The sequence below is a fragment of the Balaenoptera borealis genome (assembly GCF_965194805.1).
Source record: "Balaenoptera borealis genome assembly, chromosome: 13".
In the NCBI taxonomy this organism is placed as follows: Eukaryota; Metazoa; Chordata; class Mammalia; order Artiodactyla; family Balaenopteridae; genus Balaenoptera; species Balaenoptera borealis.
The window spans coordinates 7,019,805-7,039,195 of NC_138870.1; the positions used below are offsets into that span (position 1 = coordinate 7,019,805).

Genomic DNA, 19,391 nt, shown 5'->3' on the forward strand with positions numbered 1-19,391 from the left:
CCACTTTCCCCTTTTTCCTTATTCCTATTCTTCTCTTTCTCATATCTACCCCTCCTCCTCTTATCTCTCTGCCCTTTCTAATCTCACTTCTTTAGTCCATCCCCTCTCCTTTCTTTCTCCAAATTCTCCTTTTCTAGTTATCAATTGTCCCCTCATTTTCTTCTCTTATTCCTCTCTCTCTCACGGGACCATAAAACATCAGAATCAGAGCTGGCCTTAATCTCTTACTTTGCAGATACTGAAGAGGAGCTACCACAAGATGGCACAATTTGCTTTAAGGTCATAGCTAGTGTAAAGCTGAATGAATCAGGACTAGATCTCAGACGATCTCTTTCTCCCTCCTCTCTTTTCTCTTTCATTTCTGCTTTTTCTTCTCTTTCTTAGCATAGTGTTGGAGTCAGACAAACTTGCATTTGGATCTCAGTTCCATCACTTATACTGGTGACTTTCAACAAATTATTTAACTTCTGTCATCCTCAGTGTCCTCACAGGTTAACTGAGATATTAATGTTCACCTCAAAGGGTTGTAAAGATTAAATAAAAAGTTGAACAACAACAACAACATACACAGACCCAAAAAAACCCCACAGCTAACATCATACTTAACAGCGAGAAACTCGAAGCTTTCTAAGATCAGGTACAAGGCAAGGATATCCCCTCTCAGCATTCCTTTTCAACATTGTACTGGAAATCCTTGCTAAAGCAATAAAGCAAGAAAAAGAAATAAAAGGTATACAGATTGGGAAGGAAGACATAAAACTGACTTTGTTCGCAGATGACATAGTCATTTATGTAGAAAGTCTGAAAGAATGAACAACAACAACAACAAAAATCTCCTGGAACTAATAAGCAATTATAGCAAGGTTGCAGGATACAAAGGTTAATATACAAAAGTCAATTGCTTTCCTATATACCAACAATGAACAAGTGGAATTCGAAATTAAAAGCACAGTGTCATTTAGTAACCCAAAAATGTGAAATACTTAAGTATAAATCTAACAAAGCATGTAAAAGATCTATGAGGAAAACTACAAAACTCTGATGAAAGAAATCGAAGAAGAACTAATTAAATGAAGAAATAATCCAAGTACATGGATAGGAAGACTCAATATTGTCAAAATATAAGTTCTTCCCAACTTGACCTATAGATTCAATACAATCACAACCACAATTTCAGCAAGTTATTTTATAGATATCAAAAAACAGATTCTAAAATTTATATGGAGAGGCAAAAGACCCAGAATAATCAATACAATATTGAAGGAGAAGAACAAAGTTGGAGGACTGACACTATCTGATTTCAAGACTTACTATAAAGCTATAGTCATCAAGATGGTATGGTATTGATGAAAAAATAGACAAACAGATAAATGGAACAGAATAGAGAGCTCAGAAGTAGACTCCCATATAGCCAACTAATCTTTGACACAGGAGCAAAGGCAATACAATGGAACAAAGATAGTCTCTTCAACAAATGGTGCTGGACATCCACTTGCAAAAAAAAAAAAAAAAAAAAGAATCTAGACACAGACTTTACACCCTTCACAAAAATTAACTCAAATGGATCACAGACCTACATGTAAAATGCAAAACTATTAAACTCCTAGAAGATAACATAGGAGGAAACCTAGATAACCTCGAGTATGGTGATGCCTTTTTAGATGTACCACCAAAGACATTATACATGAAAGAAATAATTGATAAGGTAGACAATTAAAATGTAAAGCTTCCTCTCTGAGGTAGACAATATCAAGAGAATTATAAGACAAGCCACAGACTGGAAGAAAATATTTGCAAAAGACACATCTGATAAAGGATTGTTATCCAAAATATATGAAAAACTATTAAAACTCAACAAATAAGAAAACAACCCAATTAAGAAATGAACCAAAGACCTTAACAGACACTTCACCAAAGAAGATATACAGATGGCAAGCTCCACATCAGATGTCATCAGGGAAATGCAAAATAAAATGGTAATGAGATACCACTAGACACCTATTAGGATGGCCCAAATCTGGAACACTGACAACACCAAATGCTGGTGAGAATGTGGAGCAACAGGAATTCTCACTAATTACTGGTGGGAATGCAAATTGGTGCAGCCCAGTTGGAAGATAGCTTACCAGTTTCTTACAAAACTAAACATACTTTTACCATATGATCCAGGAATGGGGCTCCTTGGTATTTACCTGAGGGAGTAGAAAATTTATGTCCATACAAAAAACCTGAACATGGATGTTTATAGCAGCTTTATTCATAATTGCCCAAACTTGGAAGAAACTAAAATGTCCTTTAGTAGGTGAATTTATAAACAAACTGTGGTACATCCAGACAATGGAATGCTATTCCACACTTAAAAGAAATTAGTTATCAAGCCACAAAAAGACATGGAGGAAACTTAAAGTGAAAGGAACCAATCTGAGAAGGCTACATCCTGTATGATTCCTACTCTATGACATTCTGGAAAAGACAAAGTTATGGAGATGACAAAAATATCAGTAGTTGCCAGGGGTAGGAGGCGGGGAGAGATAAGTAGGCAGAGCACAGAAAATTTTTACAGCAAGGAAAATACTCTGTATATTATAATTATGGATGTATGTCATTATACAGTTTTCCAAACCCACTGAACGTATGCCACCAAGAGTGAACACTTAGGTAAACTATGGACTTTGGGTGATTAGGATATGTCAATACAGGTTTATCCTAGGTAAAAAATGTACCATTCTGGTGTCTGATGTTGATAATGGAGGTTATCTATGCATGTGTGGGAGCAGGGGGTATACGGGAAATCTCTGTACCTTTCTCTTAATTTTACTATAAAACTAAAACTGCTCTAAAAATATAAAGTCTTTAAGGGACTTCCCTGGTGGTCCAGTGGTTAAGACTCTGTGCTTCCACTGCAGGGGGCAGGGTTCTATCCCTCGTTGGCAAACTAATATCCTGCATGTCACAAGGCCAAATAATAATAATAATAAAAGTCGTTAAAACGTTGAACAAATAAAGACCTGGCACATAACAGAATATATGTTGCCTCTTTTCTCGTTCTTTCCTTATATTTTTCTTTTTCCTTCCCTCTTTAAATGGATACGGTTGGACTCATTAATTATTTGGTTCCTTCAAACTTTGGATGCTTTATTATGCCTTTGATTCCTTCTCCTCACTTTCTTTTTTTTTTTAATTAATTAATTGATTTTATTTATTATTATTATTTTTATTTTTGGCTGTGTTGGGTCTTCGTTTCTGTGCGAGGGCTTTCTCTAGTTGCGGCAAGTGGGGGCCACTCTGCATTGCGATGCGCGGGCCTCTCACTATCGCGGCCTCTCTTGTTGCGGAGCACAGGCTCCAGACGCGCAGGCTCAGTAGTTGTGGCTCACGGGCCTAGTTGCTCTGCGGCATGTGGGATCTTCCCGGACCAGGGCTCGAACCCGTGTCCCCTGCATTGGCAGGCAGATTCTCAACCACTGCGCCACCAGGGAAGCCCTCCTCACTTTCATGTATCAGCTCTTTCATTTATTTCTTCTTCTTCTTTCTCCTCCTCTGCCTCTTCTTCCTCATTTTCTTCTTCTCCTTCTCTTTGTCCTTTCCCTGTTTCTGTTTCTCATTTTGTATCATGAACCAAGCCATGTGGACCATAAACATTGAGCTTAAATTCCCCTCAGCTCCAGCAGTCTACCAGTTCTATGATTTTTTTCTTCAGTTATCTTCTTTCTCCCTTTATCTTTCCAGTACTTATAAATTACTTAACTTCCCTGGGCCTCAGTTTTTCCATTTGGAAAATGGAAACAATAATGGAATGTTATAAGCATCAAATGAATGAAGTAAAGCTGTTAGCTCAGTGCCTCACACAAAGGCTCCAAGTCACCGTTAACTTTGCTCTCGTTTGACTTTCTGTGAGCCCGGTATGAAATAAAAAACACTATAGAAATGTTAGTTTATTTTTTTTCCCCTAAAGTATCACGGTGAATTGGAAAGTTGGCTCCAGGTTTGAAAAGACATGGGTTCCAGGGAAAACTCTGAATTCTTATGAGCCTCAATTTTCTGATCTATAAAATGAGAATAACAATATATGCCTTCCCTCCACCTAGTGTTTTTTTCCTTCCCGGGAATTAAAAAAGTCAATGTGTAGGAAAGCATCACCCTCTAAGTACATGTTGTAATCATGACAGATGGTGTTCTGGAGTCACAGTGGGGATGCTGTAAAGTTACGAGGATTCAGTGGGATACATTTTTAATTTTAAAAGATGCCTGACCTACAGTAAGCATTCGACACATGCTAGCTATTACTATTTCCTTTACCGTTTCCACTCTTTTCTCTAGATCCTCCAAAAAAATGAGTGGTTGCGCTACCCAGGTGATCTCTGCTGTTCAACTTCTGTTATTGATTGTCTCCGTCCTCTCTCCTCATCCCACCAGGCTTTTTTCCTCCTCCCCCTCTCTTTCGATCACAGCTTTCCTCTCGCCTCAGGCACCCCGTGCAGCCAGATGTCCAGATCTCAAGCAGCTTAGAACTGCCGGGACCGGCCTGAGACCTGGAGTTGCCTCCGCTTTTAGCGTCTAGCACTCTTCCAACAATAAAGTTTTATTGAAAAAAGCCGAAAAAAAGGCGCCCGTCCTTCTTTCTGCAACAGCCAATCAGAGAGCAGAATGTCTGCTTCGCTCACGGGAGCTTCAGCAGTCAGAGGCAAGGGCGGGGCATGTCGCGTCCGAAGCCCGCCCCGTAAGAGCGGAAGTACGGCCGGAAGCCAGCCATAGAGTTTAGGGGCCAGAGCGGCCCTGCAGGGAGTTGGCAGGAAAGGCTGGGAACAGCTGCCGGAGGTGACGGATCGGTGGCCCCGCCCGGTGCGCTGGAAGACGAAGCTTCCAGGTAGCTGTCCGCAGAGTCTGACCCAGAGTACGACGGGGCAGCCGGCGGGAGCCCACGGTCCCTGGGCGGCCTCTTTAAGGGAGGGGGCGGAGCCACGTGGAAGGATCCCGAGGGTGAGGTCACGTGGTTCGGGGCACATGCGGGGCACAGTGGCGATTTGAGGGAGCGTCGTCGTTGGGGTGGACACTATGTGACATCCCTCCCCCCACTAAGACCTGTGCCTTGGGGTTCAATGGGGTGCACTGGTGGGACTTGGAGATAGGCCCAGGGATGGGGGAGGTGGGCGTGGCAACCCTGTGTCAGTCAGGCTGCCATCGAAGTGGCCGAATTTAGGATTCCTAGATCCAAGTGTTAGACTGCTCCATCTCTGATTCCTCGTTGCAAAAGTGGCTCAGTGCCTCTGCAATAGAGGTCCTAGGCCTTGTGCTTTCCATCCTCCCCAGTTCAGGAACCTCTAGCTTCACATCCTTTTTCCTTGCAGCTCCAGACTTCCTGAGCCCAGGTACCCCCAGCTCAGTGCAGCCATGAGTGCCGAGGTGAAGGTGACAGGGCAGAACCAGGAGCAATTTCTGCTCCTGGCCAAGTCGGCCAAGGGGGCAGCGCTGGCCACTCTCATCCACCAGGTGCTGGAGGCCCCTGGTGTCTACGTGTTTGGGGAACTGCTGGATATGCCTAATGTTAGAGAGGTGGGTTCTTGGCCTGGATAGCACCCAGGGAGGCTTGGGGCTAAAGTTTGACTTTGAGAACGGGTGGGCAGGGCTCATTCTGCAACCCCATAACCATTCAGTTGAACAAGAATATGGTGACTATTAACTGGCAGCATGCAGAAGTAAGTAGGCAAGTAAACCTCTTAATTCCCCTTTGGAGATGAATGATCTGTAAAACCCAGTATTTTTCATTTTTAAGCAAAAGAGCCTGTGATTCAGAATAGGAGACCTGATTCTAGCCTGTCTCCATCAGTGTCGTAGCTCTTAATAATCATATTGCCTTGATCAGGTCACTTTTATTTTAGGGCCTAAATTTTCTTTTAAAAATGGACCTGATACTGCCTCTCACTATTGTTGTAGAAATCAGATGAGATTATGGGAAAGTATAAAGTCTGGTACAAGTGGAAGGAATGAATGTGAAATTGGCATGACCTGTTCTCTCCCGTTTGCACCATATGCTAATTCACTTAAGTTTGATAAGGTAGAAGTTATCTTTTTCCCAAAGACACATGGCAAGATGCTAGGAACACAGCAGAGAGAACTGTTCACACAGAAGTGGCAGAGTTAAGAGTTTAAAGTCCAGAGTGAGTAGGTTGCCAAGATGTATGACACCAGCCGAAGCCCTGAGATGCTATGATGGTGGTAGGTGGACAACTATGAGTTAAGTTTTTGAGTGCCAGTGATTGAGTCAATGAATTTAGCCTTTCGGAATCCTTCTGGTCCAAAGAAAACTGGCTGCCTTCTTTCCCTGCTTTCCTCTGCAGTGGAATTAAAGAGAATCAGGGTGAAGAAAAAGAAGTATGTTTTGGGTGCCTGTTTAGCACCCTGCTAGTCATCTGGGAATACCAGAAAAGTACAAGACACAGTGCTACCCTTCTGAAACTTACATTCCAGTTGCAGGGAGGAGATGAATGGATATCCATGTGTAAATCATTTATTTAGCGAGTATTTATCAGCAGAGCCAACTACATGCACAGTTCTGTTAGACCCAAGTGGGATACCAGAGACCACATCTGTAATCTTGTTGAAAAGAAAGATATTCTTAGGTAACAACCTTAGGTGGGCTTCAGTTGACTAAGTGGGTGATCAGTGGTAGGAGAGGAGGTCTCGGTGGACTGGCTTGGGTGATGAAAGCTGCCAGGTGAGGCCGATCTGAAGCAGAGGCCACAAATCCCGGTGCCTGCTCAGTTCGCGCAGCCGTGAAGGGAGTGAGGCTGAGGCAGAAGTCTTTGGTGAATTGGGGGGTACAGCAGACCCCCTAAAGGTATTCAAATTCAGAAATGCTAAATATACTCTAAGGACCAGACAACACAGTTTGCAACATTTGGGGTGTGTGTGTGGTGTGTGTATGTTAGATACTAAACACTGAAAGTTTTCAACTCTGAATTTAGGGTAGGAATTGGAGGCAGATGGAGCAAGAGGGCATTGTGGGTTGGGGGGATAGTGTAAACAAAGGCCTGGAGGTGGAAATGAGGCCTTCCTGTGGGGAGAGTGATCAGAGATGCAGAGAGTTCCTTTCGGTGAGCTGGGGAGCTAATGTTGGAGGGGAAAGCTGGGGCCAGAAAGTGGAGCTCAAACTGGGTAAGGCTGGGAGGGTGGAGAGAGAGGCCCTTCCTGTCACTTCTTCTCTCCCGTCGTGTTCTCACAGCTGGCTGAGAGTGACTTTGCTTCCACGTTTCGGCTGCTCACGGTGTTTGCTTACGGGACGTATGCTGACTACTTAGGTAACAGGAGGGGCTGGAGGTCTGGAGACTGGAGGTGGGAGAAGGGCAGTTTACCGAGGGACTTAGAAGAAATTCCTGGGATACCTGACTTAGATCCCTTAAGTACACAGGGTCAGGGTCAAGACCTGAATTGGCATGGAAAACCAAAAAAAAAAAAAAAAAAAAAAGGCAAGGGAAGGAGGCTAGGGCTTTCCACAGATGTGAAATCAGGATTTCTTTGTCTTTTTTTTTTCTAGCTGAAGCCCGGAATCTTCCCCCACTCACAGAGGCTCAGAAGAATAAGCTTCGACACCTGTCAGTCGTCACCCTGGCTGCCAAAGTCAAGGTGAGTGACAGTCCCCCCAGTCCTGAGCCACAGAGAACCCTTCTGTATCTCCCTTCTCGAGGGTCCATCTGAAGGGAATGGCACTTGGACAGCCTTTGACCACCGTGTTGCTTCTTCCTGCCTCGCCCCATGCCCCTCCAAGGTCTGTGTCTGAACTCTGTTACCTGCGGCCTTTGGGGCTGAATATTATTCTCCTAGTTTTCTATTTTGTTTTTCTTTTTTTGCTTTTTAAAAAAATTTTATTTATTTATTTATTTATTTATTTTTGGCTGTGTTGGGTCTTCGTTTCTGTGCGAGGGCTTTCTCTAGTTGTGGCAAGCGGGGGTCACTCTTCATCGCGGTGCGCAGGCCTCTCACTATCGCGGCCTCTCTTGTTGCGGAGCACAAGCTCCAGACGCGCAGGCTCAGTAGTTGTGGTTCGCGGGCCCAGTTGCTCCGCGGCATGTGGGATCCTCCCAGACCAGGGCTCGAACCCGTGTCCCCTGCATTGGCAGGCAGATTCTCAACCACTGCGCCACCAGGGAAGCCCTGTTTTTCTTTTTCAACCAACTTAAGTTCTAATTAAAATACCTTTTATGTTTGGGGTCAGAATAGCAACTAGGAGACCGCTCAGTGTCGTGCAGCAGCCCCCTCTTCCCCCCGCTGTAAAGTCCTCTGCAAACAGCCGCGGCATCCAGGGCTGGAATGAAGCGCTCTCTTCCGGTGAGAGGTGCCGGCTTCTGTGTGCTAAAATAAGAAGCACATAACCCAGGGTATTCCCTGGCGGTCCACTGGTTAGGACTTGGCGCTTTCACTGTGGTCGCCCGGGTTCAACAATCCCTGATGGGGGAACTAAGATCCCGCAAGCTGCGCGGCGCGACCAAAAAAAAAGAAAAGAAAGAAAGAAATACATAACCCAGAAGTGTCTTTGTATATCCTGTTGGGTTCTGTTTTTGTTAACTATCCGCCTCCGCCCACCTGCATCTCCCAGTTGTTACTGAGTCCCCGGCATGCTCGTGGTTTTACTTAAACCAGGCTCTCCACTGAAAGATGCTTCTTTGGAGGTAGACGGAGTATAAACGGTAAACAGAGTAGCTCCAGACCTCTCCCACACCACGTCCTCCCGTTACGTCAGGCTCATCTTGACCAGGTCCGTGTTCTGTCCTGAGCTGGGCCAGAGGATGGACACCCAGGCAGATGTCACCCTGGGGTCGGGGAGGGAAGGGAGTAGGGGAGCGTATGTCTTTTATTTAAGATTGTTCTTCTCACGCTGATATTTCTCAGGTGGGAGTACTTTTATTTATTTTACCTTAGAACCAGCCTCTTAGAGGAAACGATTTAGGAGTAAGAGTGGAGGATGGGCCGGGGGGGAAAGGAGGGAAGAAGAAGCTTGGAAGCCCTTCTCTGCTGCGGAACCTCACAGCCCCAGCCCGCCCTCGGGCCCCAGTGTATCCCATACGCAGTGCTGCTGGAGGCCCTGGCCCTGCGGAACGTGCGGCAGCTGGAAGACCTCGTCATCGAGGCCGTGTACGCCGACGTGCTGCGCGGCTCCCTGGACCAGCGCAACCAGCGGCTGGAGGTCGACTACAGCATCGGGCGGGACATCCAGCGCCAGGACCTCAGTGCCATCGCCCGAACCCTGCAGGAGTGGTGAGACCTGTGTCCTGGCGCCATCCCTTCTCTGCTCGCCCCAAGAAAGGGAGGGATGCTTTGGAAGGAGGCAAGTTGGGCTGGGTGCCAGAGGTGGAACCCAAGGGGATGAAGGGGAGTGAGCTGGTTCCTCCAGAGGCTTCTTTTTTTTTTTTTAATTATTTTATTTATTTATTTATTTATTTACGGCTGTGTTGGGTCTTCGTTTCTGTGTGAGGGCTTTCTCTAGTTGTGGCAAGTGGGGGCCACTGTTCATCGCGGTGCGCGGGCCTCTCATTATCGTGGCCTCTCTTGCTGCGGAGCACAGGCTCCAGACGCGCAGGCTCAGTGATTGTGGCTCATGGGCCTAGTTGCTCCGCGGCATGTGGGATCTTCCCAGACCAGGGCTCGAACCATGTCCCCTGCATTGGCAGGCAGACTCTCAACCACTGCGCCACCAGGGAAGCCCCTCCAGAGGCTTCTGAGGGAGAAAAAGAGTGGAGGAGGGCCTGGGGGGCAGGAGGCGGAAGGCGCGTCCTCGGTGTAGTAACTGGGGGAGGGAGGGGGGTGCTACTCTTGAGCGCACGCCCTGGGGTGTGGGTCCCTGTCTCACACTGCACACAGCCCCCTGGTCAGTGACCAGCCCTGTGCACAGGCCACGGGCCTCTCCCGCTTCTGTTTCCTGTGTTCTTGTCTGACTTTAGTTCGTTAAGGCACCTTCTCTTTTTCCTCTTTGGCCTCTCCCACCCTGTTTTGGCTTTAGTTCCTACTCCCGTCTTGCACATCACTCCGGGCACTTCTTTCTCCTCCCTTATCTTACCTGAGTGTCCTGCTGGCTCCTGGGAATATTGTCGCAGGTGGCCTCCAGGTGCCCTGGCAAAGCTTCTAACTCAGACAGGGGTCTGGACGGCAGGGCTGAGGGGTCTCTGCGAGTCTCTGTTTGGTGAGTCTGATCCCAGCCCTCCGCTGCCGACCCTCATTCCCGCAGGTGTGTGGGCTGCGAGGTGGTGCTGTCCGGCATCGAGGAGCAGGTGAGCCGCGCCAACCAGCACAAGGAGCAGCAGCTGGGCCTGAAGCAGCAGATCGAGAGTGAGGTGAGTGGGCGGGACGGGCTGAGCTCCCCCAGCCTGGGCCGGTGGTCCCGGGCAGAGGGGTTTGGACAGTGACGGCCGCAGACAAACCGGGTGGGCAGGGGCTGTCAGGTTCTGGAACCTTCCTTGTTCTCCCCACTCCTGTCATCCTGGTAGGTCGCCAACCTGAAGAAAACCATCAAAGTTACAACAGCTGCCGCCGCTGCGGCCACATCTCAGGACCCCGAGCAGCACGTGACGGAGCTCAGGGAAGCGGCTCCAGGCAGCAACCAGCGCCAGCCCAGCAAGAAAGCCTCGAAGGGCAAGGGGTGAGCAAGGGGTGAGCGGGTGCGGCGGGGGCTGCCGGTGTCTGGGGTGCCTCGCTGCTGCTTCCTCGTCCCTTCGGTCGCTCGCGTGGGGGTCGGGAACAGGGGGAGCTTGCGGCGCTGTGCGGGTTCCCTGCAGCCTCTCTCTCTCTCTTCCCCTCGCCAGGCTCCGAGGGAGCGCCAAGATTTGGTCCAAGTCGAACTGAAGGGACTGTTGTTTCTTCCGGGATGTGGGGTCCTAGCTGCCCGCCTGCCCCTTAGGAGTCCTCAGAGAGCCTTCCTGTGCCCCTGGCCAGCTGATAACCTGGGTTCATGACCCGTCACCTCCCTTCTTCTCTCCCACACCCCCAAGCATAGATCACACCGTCTTTGGGGGGGGGAGGCAAGTACAAGTCATGTTTTTGTTGGTACTTTTTGTTTCATGTAACTTTCTTGTGTGTCCCATTGTCCCCTCTTCCTCCCTGCCATGCTCCCTCCCCTGTTTCTTTAGGAGTCAGCATCTGTCCCTGTTCATTACACGTCACTGAGTGGGTGGGGCTGCCGTGTCTCCAGCATAACCCACACGTGATCCCTTCCCCCTCCTCCGCCCCAGCCCTGCATGTCCCGCCTCCCGCCCACCAGCCTGTTTGGGCAGCATCTGAAGAGCCACAGGGCTCCCACCTTTATTCCCACCCTGAGAGTTCTGGGAGCCATTCTAGGCGTCACTGGACACTCACATCCTAGAATCCTGTCACTCTGCAGTTCCCTGTCCTCTCTCCTCCCCGTGGGTCCTGGGAGGGCTGCTGCTTCAGTGACCCCAGAGCCTCAGGGCAGCTGTTTCTTGAGCTGCTGCGAGATGGTTCTTTCTTGGCCCTGGCTGTCTTAGAAAGCCTGATGGCAATCCTGGAAGGATTTATACTTCCTTCTGTGAGTTTTGTGGGGAAGGGAAGGGGATATAGATTGTATAAAAAAGAGAATATATACGTATATCTATATATAACATGACACAGAAATAAATCTATGAGAAGTCTATCTACAAACACGCCCTGAACTGGGTATCTTCTGTCTTTGGTGTTTGTGGATGGGAAGAAGGCTCATTCCCAGTCCACTCTAAAGCAGAGTGCTGGAAAAACAAAAGAACCAGGTACTGGAGACCTAGATCGTGGGCCGTTTGACTTTGGCCAAATGGCTCAGTATGTCGGCATTCTTTAAGAAGCAGTGGATGCTTACCGAGCACCAGCACGTGGTAGGCTCTGGAGGTCCAAAGTGATGGGCACTGTCCCTGCTCTCAAGGAGCTTGAGTTCAGCCTGTTCCCTTCCACCTTATAGAATTGTAGGCGGAAGAGTTGATAGTAAACTTCAGTGTTTGCCTCAGCACCACACAGGACCCTCAGACCTCAGTAAGAAGCAGCAGTCGGGCTCCTGTCCCCGTCCGAGGCAGAGCGTCCGAGCAGCATGCTGGGAGGACTGGTCTCCTCGGCTCAGGGCACTGCTGCGCACGCCCTAGAATTGGGAGGCTCTAGTGTAAGGGACAGCTGGCCCCCCACGTGCATGAGAGGCGATTGCCTCCTGAGGGTCCCAGTGTTGACCGAGCTGCTCTCCTGAGCTTGTGCCGTCCTCTAGGTGGAGAGGTAGGACAGACTACTCTTTACTGGTCCTAAAGGTGTCAGTTGTAGAATTGGAAGTGGGGGTAGATCCCGAGTTTTCTGTTAAAAGCGGGCCGAGTGAGCCTGTTATCTTGCGGGGCAGTGGAGCCTTAATGGGAACAGTCCAGTGAGCCCTGTCTCAGGAATTGACACTGTTGGCCTCTCGCTTTAGCTTTGGCCTAGACTAGCCTGTAGAGCCTGGTGCATCTTGAGTCTAAGTCTCTGAAATAAACCCCTTCTTCCTCCCACACCGTCCACTGTGCAGAAGTCACTAACTCCTGGTGCTTCGAGCCTGTGCCCCTTTTCTCTGCCCAGGACCCATTTTTCTCTTGAACTTTAGTATCTCATTTTCCTGTAAGCTGCTTCCAGCCATGACTCCACAACTGCCCTGATCTCTCTAGTGCCAGCCTTCAGTGGGTGTCTCTACAGTCTGGTGTGGGCTGGGCTGGGACTGCCTGGCCCTCCACCCAAAGAGGGATGAGGGTCCGTTCACAGCCCCAAGGACATGAAAATGCAATTTGTCTTTGATTTACAAAGACAGGGCTCTTGGCTCCGAAGGCTTGGAGATGGGGGAGTGGATTATTTGTGGGCTGTTTTTGACCATGGAATTTGGTACAGGATTCAGGGATTCCGTGCATAACCAAGCCTAGGGCACCAGGAAGATTCTCCCAACCAAAAGTCTTATCACCACTTGCACATTCCCACATGCTGATCCCTACTGTACAGCAATCTCAGAGGAGCTTAGGGCTGGACCACTATGGTAGGGAGGAAGAGGAAGAGAACTTGCCTTCCTGTGAATTCAGAGTTCATGCACATGAAACAGGTGACACTTAGAAGGTGAAGACAAAGTCTCTATAGCTAAAAACCACAACTGGACTGGGGCGCACCTTTATGCACAAGAAGAGCAAAAGCAATGTCTATAGTCAATGTTTCATGGGATCCTGTTAAAGAGAGGTTAGAAATTCTCTGCTTAGGTTCAACTTCCAACATGGGTGGAGAGAAAGGAGTTCAGCGGAGCAAGTCTAGGCAGTGTATGAGTTCTCTTGCTGTGTAACAAATTACCCTGAAACTTAGTGGCTTAAAACAACACACATTTATTATCTCAGTTTCTATGGTCCAGGAATCGGCACAACTAAGTTGAGTTGTCTGCTGAGTTTTCAGGGTCCCTCCCAAGGCTACAGCACAGTGTTAGCGAGGGCGTCTCATCTCAAGGTTCCAGCAGGAAGGACTTACTTCCGGGCACACCCAGTGACTGTCAACAGGATTCATCACCTCTAGGTGGTCAGACTGAGGACTTCATTCCCTGGCTGATTGTAGGTCAGAGGCAGCCCCGTTCATCAGAGCAAGAGCCAGAGAGAACATATCAGCAAGGTGAAATCCCAGTCTTTTGTAACCTAATCACGGAAGAAACATCCCATCAATTTTACTAGTCACCAGGTTCAGCCTAGTGACTCTCAGAAGGCAGGGATCACTGGAAGGCATGTCAGAAGCTTCCTACCTCAGGCAGTGTTTCTTTGGTCCACCGGCATCAGAATCATCAGGGGAGCTTTTGAAAATGCATATTCCTGGACCCCAGTTTCCTATCGAATTAGAATCTCTGGGATTGGACTGGAAATGGGACTTCACTACCCTCATTGACTCAGCTCTGAGCTGTGATGTCCTATTTATATAAGCAGACTTGCCCAGATTAGTGCCACCTTAGATCAGCTGTAAAGGCTTCTACTGCAGGGCCTTGGAGGATGGGTGAGGAGGCCCTGGGTCACCATCTGGAAGAGAATGATGAGCAAAGGTGAAACTTTGAGTACAGGGCGCGAGAGAGGACTTGTCCTGTCTTCTGAGGTTCTTAAGTATGTTGTTACATAATTAAAAGTGTGATAAGTACTAAGAAGTATAGGGTGACATGAAAGCGCTTACCAGGGGATCTACTTGCCTGGGGTCAGGAAAGCCTCCTCCGAGGATGTGACCTTTAAATTGAAATTAGAAACCCAAGTAGCAGTTAACCTGATAAAGGGGAGGGAGGATGAGCATTCTGAGTGGGAAGAAAAGTGGGATGAAGGCCTAGAGGCAGAAAGGTTCCATCCTGTGGACTCCTGCAGCTCCCCTGATATGAAATGTGTAACGTGGGGCATGCGTGGGGAATCCAATCCTATACTTTTACTTATTGTTCATCTGTCCAATCAATTGGTAAATATATCTTGACTGAACAATCTGAAATAATACAAACCATAATGCATATATTATACTTCTGGGCATTGGGATTTTGGGTGATTTTTGTCTTTTTGCCTGTCTCTATTTTCCAGTATTTCTATGATAATTTCTAATAATAAATAATATTATTTATTACTAATAATATTTATTAAGTGCTTACTGTGATCAAGCACTGTTCTGAGTGCTTCATGTATATAAACTCATTTAATACACACAACAACATTCTGAGATTAATATCACCATTATCCCCTTCTAAAGATGACAGAAGTGGTACAGAGAGGTTATGTAACCTGCCTAGGGTCACACAGATCCTAAGCGGAGGAGGCACACAGCACCCTGTCTCTCTCACGCTACTGGGCAGAATGCACGGAGCAGTTATCCGAGCTCTATGGTAAATAGTAAGGTAGGGAACTCCCTGGCCGTCCAGTGGTTGGGACTCCATGCTCTCACTGCCGAGGGCCCGGGTTCAATCCCTGGTCGGGGAACTGGGGTCCTGCAAGCCACTCGAATTCAAAGTTCCACTAAACCGGTGGTGAGTTCACCATTTACCCCCCTCCAGTGTTGCCCAGATTGGACTCAAAGACAGCCCAAAACCTAGACGTGTACACGAGGTGTGAACTGAAAGAGCTCCCTTTGGAGTCTTCTATTGCACATCTAGGGAGCAGAAAGGGACTCTTAAGGGTCAGAGAGTGGGGAAATCCCCTGTTTTTCTTTTTCCCTTCTCCCACCTCCAGCCCCAGCGAATACCGGCGGCAGCACAATGACAGCAACAGTGGCCTGGCAGGCACTTAACTCTAGGGAGGAGAACCCTTCTCTCTGACCACAGGAGCTCTGGTCCTAAAAATGTGAGGCAAATCCCCTCTGCTTTTTTCTTTCTCTGTTCTCTTGATGCTTGGCCCAGACACACAGTGAGAAATGCCCAGCAGAGTAGAGAAACTAAAGGCCCGACTTTGGGCCAGAAGATTGGGAAGGGAAGCCCCAGAGAACCAGAAAGTGTCAGGATGTTGCAGAAAGGAGGGAAATCAAGAGAACAGCCGGGCTTCCCTGGTGGCGCAGTGGCTAAGAATAGGCCTGCCAATGCAGGGGACACGGGTTCGAGCCCTGGTCCGGGAGGATCCCACATGCAGTGGAGTAACTAAGCCCGTGGGCCACAACTACTGAAGCCTGCACGCCTAGAGCCCATGCTCTGCAACAAGAGAAACCACCGCAATGAAAAGCACCGCAAAGAAGAGTAGCTCCCACTCGCCGCAACTAGAGAAAGCCCGCACGCAGCAACGAAGACCCAACGCAGCCAAAAATAAATAAATAAATAAATAAATAATTAAAAAAAAAAAAAGAACAGCCCCATTGAGCTCTGTGTGAATTCCTGGGCTCACCTGCAGAGTGAGCATGAATCTCACCTAAACAGCTTAACTGAATGGGGTTTTCAGTCTCTTAGGTGTAATACGTGTGACAACCACAACACAAAGGAACGAAAGTAAAGGGACCTGGGTGATGGTCAAGTTTCTACACTTAAAAGGAATTGGTGAGATACAAGTTCTCAGGGAACTGTGAACATATGTATTTTATAATCCCTAGAGCAGGGGTTAGTACACCATAGTCCACAGGCCAAATCCAGCCCACTACCTGTTTTTGTAAATAAAATTTTATTGGAACATAGTTATACTTCATTCATTTACATATCATCTGTGGCTGCTTCCACACTATGGTGTTAGAATTGTGTGTTGTAACAGATATTGTGTGGCCTGCAGAGCCCAAACATATTTACACTCTGGCCTTTTACAGAAAAAGCTTGCCAGTCCTGCCCTAGAGCAACCACTTAAAAATTAGTGAAAAAATCACTAGATACAGTGGAATACTAAATAGTATCCAAATAAACCAAAAGAAGGCTGGAATGCAGACATAGTGGAATTATAAACAGAGGACCAGGGACTTCCCTGGTGCCGCAGTGGTTAAGAATCAGGCTGCCAATGCAGGGGACAGGGGTTTGAGCCCTGGTCTGGGAAGATCCCATATGCCATGGAGCAACTAAGCCCATGCGCCACAACTACTGAGCCTGCGCTCTAGAGCCCTCGAGCCACAGCTACTGAAGCCCGAGCGCCTAGAGCCCGTGCTCCGCAACAAGAGAAGCCACCGCAGGGAGAAGCCCTCACCCCGCAATGAAGAGTAGCCGCCATTCGCCACAATTAGAGAAAGGCTGCGCGCAGCAACAAAGACCCAATGCAGCCAAAAATAAAAAAATAAATAAATTAAAAAAAAATAAACATAAACAGGACCAAACAGATACATATAAATTGATAGAAATAAATCCAAATATAATAATTATACTAAATATAAGTAGCCTAACTACACCAATTAAAAGACAGAAATTATCAAAATGGATTAAAAAAACCAAGGTACAACTATATGTTGCCATCAAAAAAGCCATTTTTAAGTATGACACGGGTGGGTTAAAAGTAAAAGGATGGGAAAAGATGTACCATGCAAATACTAATCAAAAGAAACCTGAAGCGGCTATAGTAATATCAGACAAATTAACTTCAGAGCAAAGAAAATTACCAGGGATAAAGAAGAACATTGAAAAACAATGATAAAAACTTTGGTTTTCCAAGAAGACATAATTCTAAATGTCTCTGTATCTAACTACAGAGCTTCAAAATACATGAAGCAAAATCTGATAGTTATCAAGGAGAAAATGAACAAATCCACAATTATAGTAAAAGAGAAATGTCAAAACTGCTCTCCCAGTAATCAGTAGAACAAGTAAACAGAAAATAAGTGAATATATGGAAGTATATAGAACTGAATGATGCCATCAACCAACAGGAACTAACTGAAATTTATAGGACACTCCCCCAACACAGCAGAAAACACTTTTTTTCCCCCAAGTGCACTTGGAACATTTATTATACCAAGATAGACTACATCTTGGGTCATAAAACAAACCTTGGCAAATTTAAAAGACTTAAGGTCATACAAAGTATATTTTCTGCCATAGTATAATTAAAACTAGATATCAATAACAGAAGGATAACAGGGAAATTGCCAAACACTTGGAAACTAAACAACACACTTCTAAACCCAGAGATCAAAGATGTGGTCTCAAGAGAAATTAGAAAATATTGTGAACTTAACAAAAAGGAAAATACAAAATATCAAAATATGAGATGCATCTAAAGCAGTGATTATAGGACAAATTATAGTATCAAATTCTTGTATTAGTAAAGAAGGTCTGAAGTCAACAATCTGCACTTCTACCTTGAGAAGGTACATAAAGAAGAGCAAAAATAAGCAGAAAGCAAGTAGAAGGAAAACACAAGAGCAGAATGTAATGAATATGAAAACCAAAAAAGAAAAAAATTGGGACTTCCCTGGTGGTCCAGTGGTTAAGAATCCGCCTTCCAATGCAGGGGACGCGGGTTTGATCCCTGGTCGGGAAACTAAGATCCCACACGCCGCAGGGCAAGTAAGCCCGCGCACCACAACTACTGAGCCCACATGCCACAACTAGAGAGAAGCCCACATGCCGCAACGAAGAGCCCTCACGCACCAACTAAGACCTGATGTAGCCAAATAAATAAATAAATATTTTTTAAAAAATCAATGAAACAAAAAATTGATTCTTTGAAATGATCAATAAAATTGATAAACCTCTAGCCATAGTGACCAAAAAGAAAGAGAGAGAGAGAGAAAGAAAGAAAAGAGAGAAGATACAAATAACCAATATCAGGAATAAAAGGAGATATCACTGCACACCCCACAGACATTAAAATGTTAGTAAGGGAATACTACAAATAATTCTACACACAAATTCAACAACTTAGATGAAATGGACCAAATCAAAGTTACAAGCTACCAGAACACAACCAAGAAGAGAGATGTAAATATAAATGTACAACTATAAAACTTTCAGAAGATAGCAGAAGAAAATCTTAGTTACCAGGAGTTAGGCAAAATGTTCTTAGATATGACACCAAAAATATGATTCGTAAGAGAAAAAGGTGGTAAGTTGGACTTCATCAAAATTCAGAACTTTTGCTTTGAAAAAGACCACACCAAGAGGAGGAAAAGATAAACTACAGAATGGGAGAAAATATTTGCATATCCCTATCTAGCAAAAGACTTCTAACCGGAATATACAAAGAACTCTTAAAACTCAACCATAAGAAAATAACCCAATTTTGAAAAAAATGACTGAAGGACTTAGACACTTCATCAAAGAGGCTATAATGATGACAAATAAGCACATGAAAGGATGTTCAACATCATTAATCATCAGGGAAATACAAATTAAAACCATGGTGAGATGTCTATAAATATCTCACTGTGAATAAAAGAATACCCACACACCTAATATAAAAACTGACAATACCAACTGCTCGCAAGGATATAAAGCAACTGGAACTCTCTTACTTTGCTGGTGGGAATGCAAAATGATGCAGCCACTCTGGGAAACAGTTTGGCATTTTCTCACAAAGTTAAATATGTACTTACCCACGTGACCTAGCAATCCCAAGCCATTTCACTCCTAAAGAAATTAAAACATGTTCACACACGTGTACATGATTGTTTATGGCACTCCTGTTCATAATTGCCAAAAACTGGAAACAACTGGAATGTTCTTTGACAGGTAAACTATAAACACACAGTAAAATAGTACTCATCAATAGAAAGGAGTGAACTATTAATACACACAACAACGTGAGTGCATCTAAAAGGCATTATGCTGAGTGTAAGAGCCACTCTCAAAAGGTTACATACCACCGGCAATACCTTTATTGCTGGTTTGGTTCCAGAGCAAGTCACATTAATTTTTTGTTTTCCCAGTGCATACAAAAGTAATGTTTACACTACACTCTAGTCTATTATATGTGCACTGGCATTATGTCTAAAATAATGTACATACCTTAATTTAAAAATACTTCAGTGCT

At 46.0% G+C, this 19,391-nt stretch overlaps 1 protein-coding gene and 1 long non-coding RNA gene across 7 annotated transcripts; one reads left to right on the forward strand and one right to left on the reverse strand.

The window, feature by feature from the left end:
- Positions 1 to 4,707: 4,707 nt before the first annotated feature.
- Positions 4,708 to 11,646, forward strand: COPS7A (COP9 signalosome subunit 7A; the record flags this gene model as incomplete). Of its 6 annotated transcripts, none has more annotated exons than XM_082349834.1 (8): positions 4,709 to 4,867; positions 5,349 to 5,553; positions 7,223 to 7,298; positions 7,535 to 7,623; positions 9,026 to 9,252; positions 10,220 to 10,325; positions 10,479 to 10,630; positions 10,794 to 11,646. In XM_082349834.1, the coding sequence occupies exons 2-8, from the start codon at positions 5,392 to 5,394 to the stop codon at positions 10,831 to 10,833; spliced, it is 852 nt and encodes a 283-aa protein (XP_082205960.1). In that variant the 5' UTR covers positions 4,709 to 4,867; positions 5,349 to 5,391. The 6 variants fall into 6 exon arrangements, with proteins under 6 accessions (XP_082205965.1, XP_082205960.1, XP_082205963.1 ...); XM_082349837.1 differs by having other exon boundaries at positions 9,050 to 9,252; XM_082349836.1 differs by having other exon boundaries at positions 4,749 to 4,894.
- Positions 11,647 to 13,326: 1,680 nt separating this feature from the next.
- Positions 13,327 to 14,272, reverse strand: LOC309609011. Its single transcript, XR_014233191.1, has 2 exons — positions 14,167 to 14,272; positions 13,327 to 14,018 (listed from the first exon to the last, which is right to left on the reverse strand). It is a non-coding gene; the product is annotated as an uncharacterized lncRNA (long non-coding RNA).
- Between the last annotated feature and the right edge of the window lie 5,119 nt (positions 14,273 to 19,391).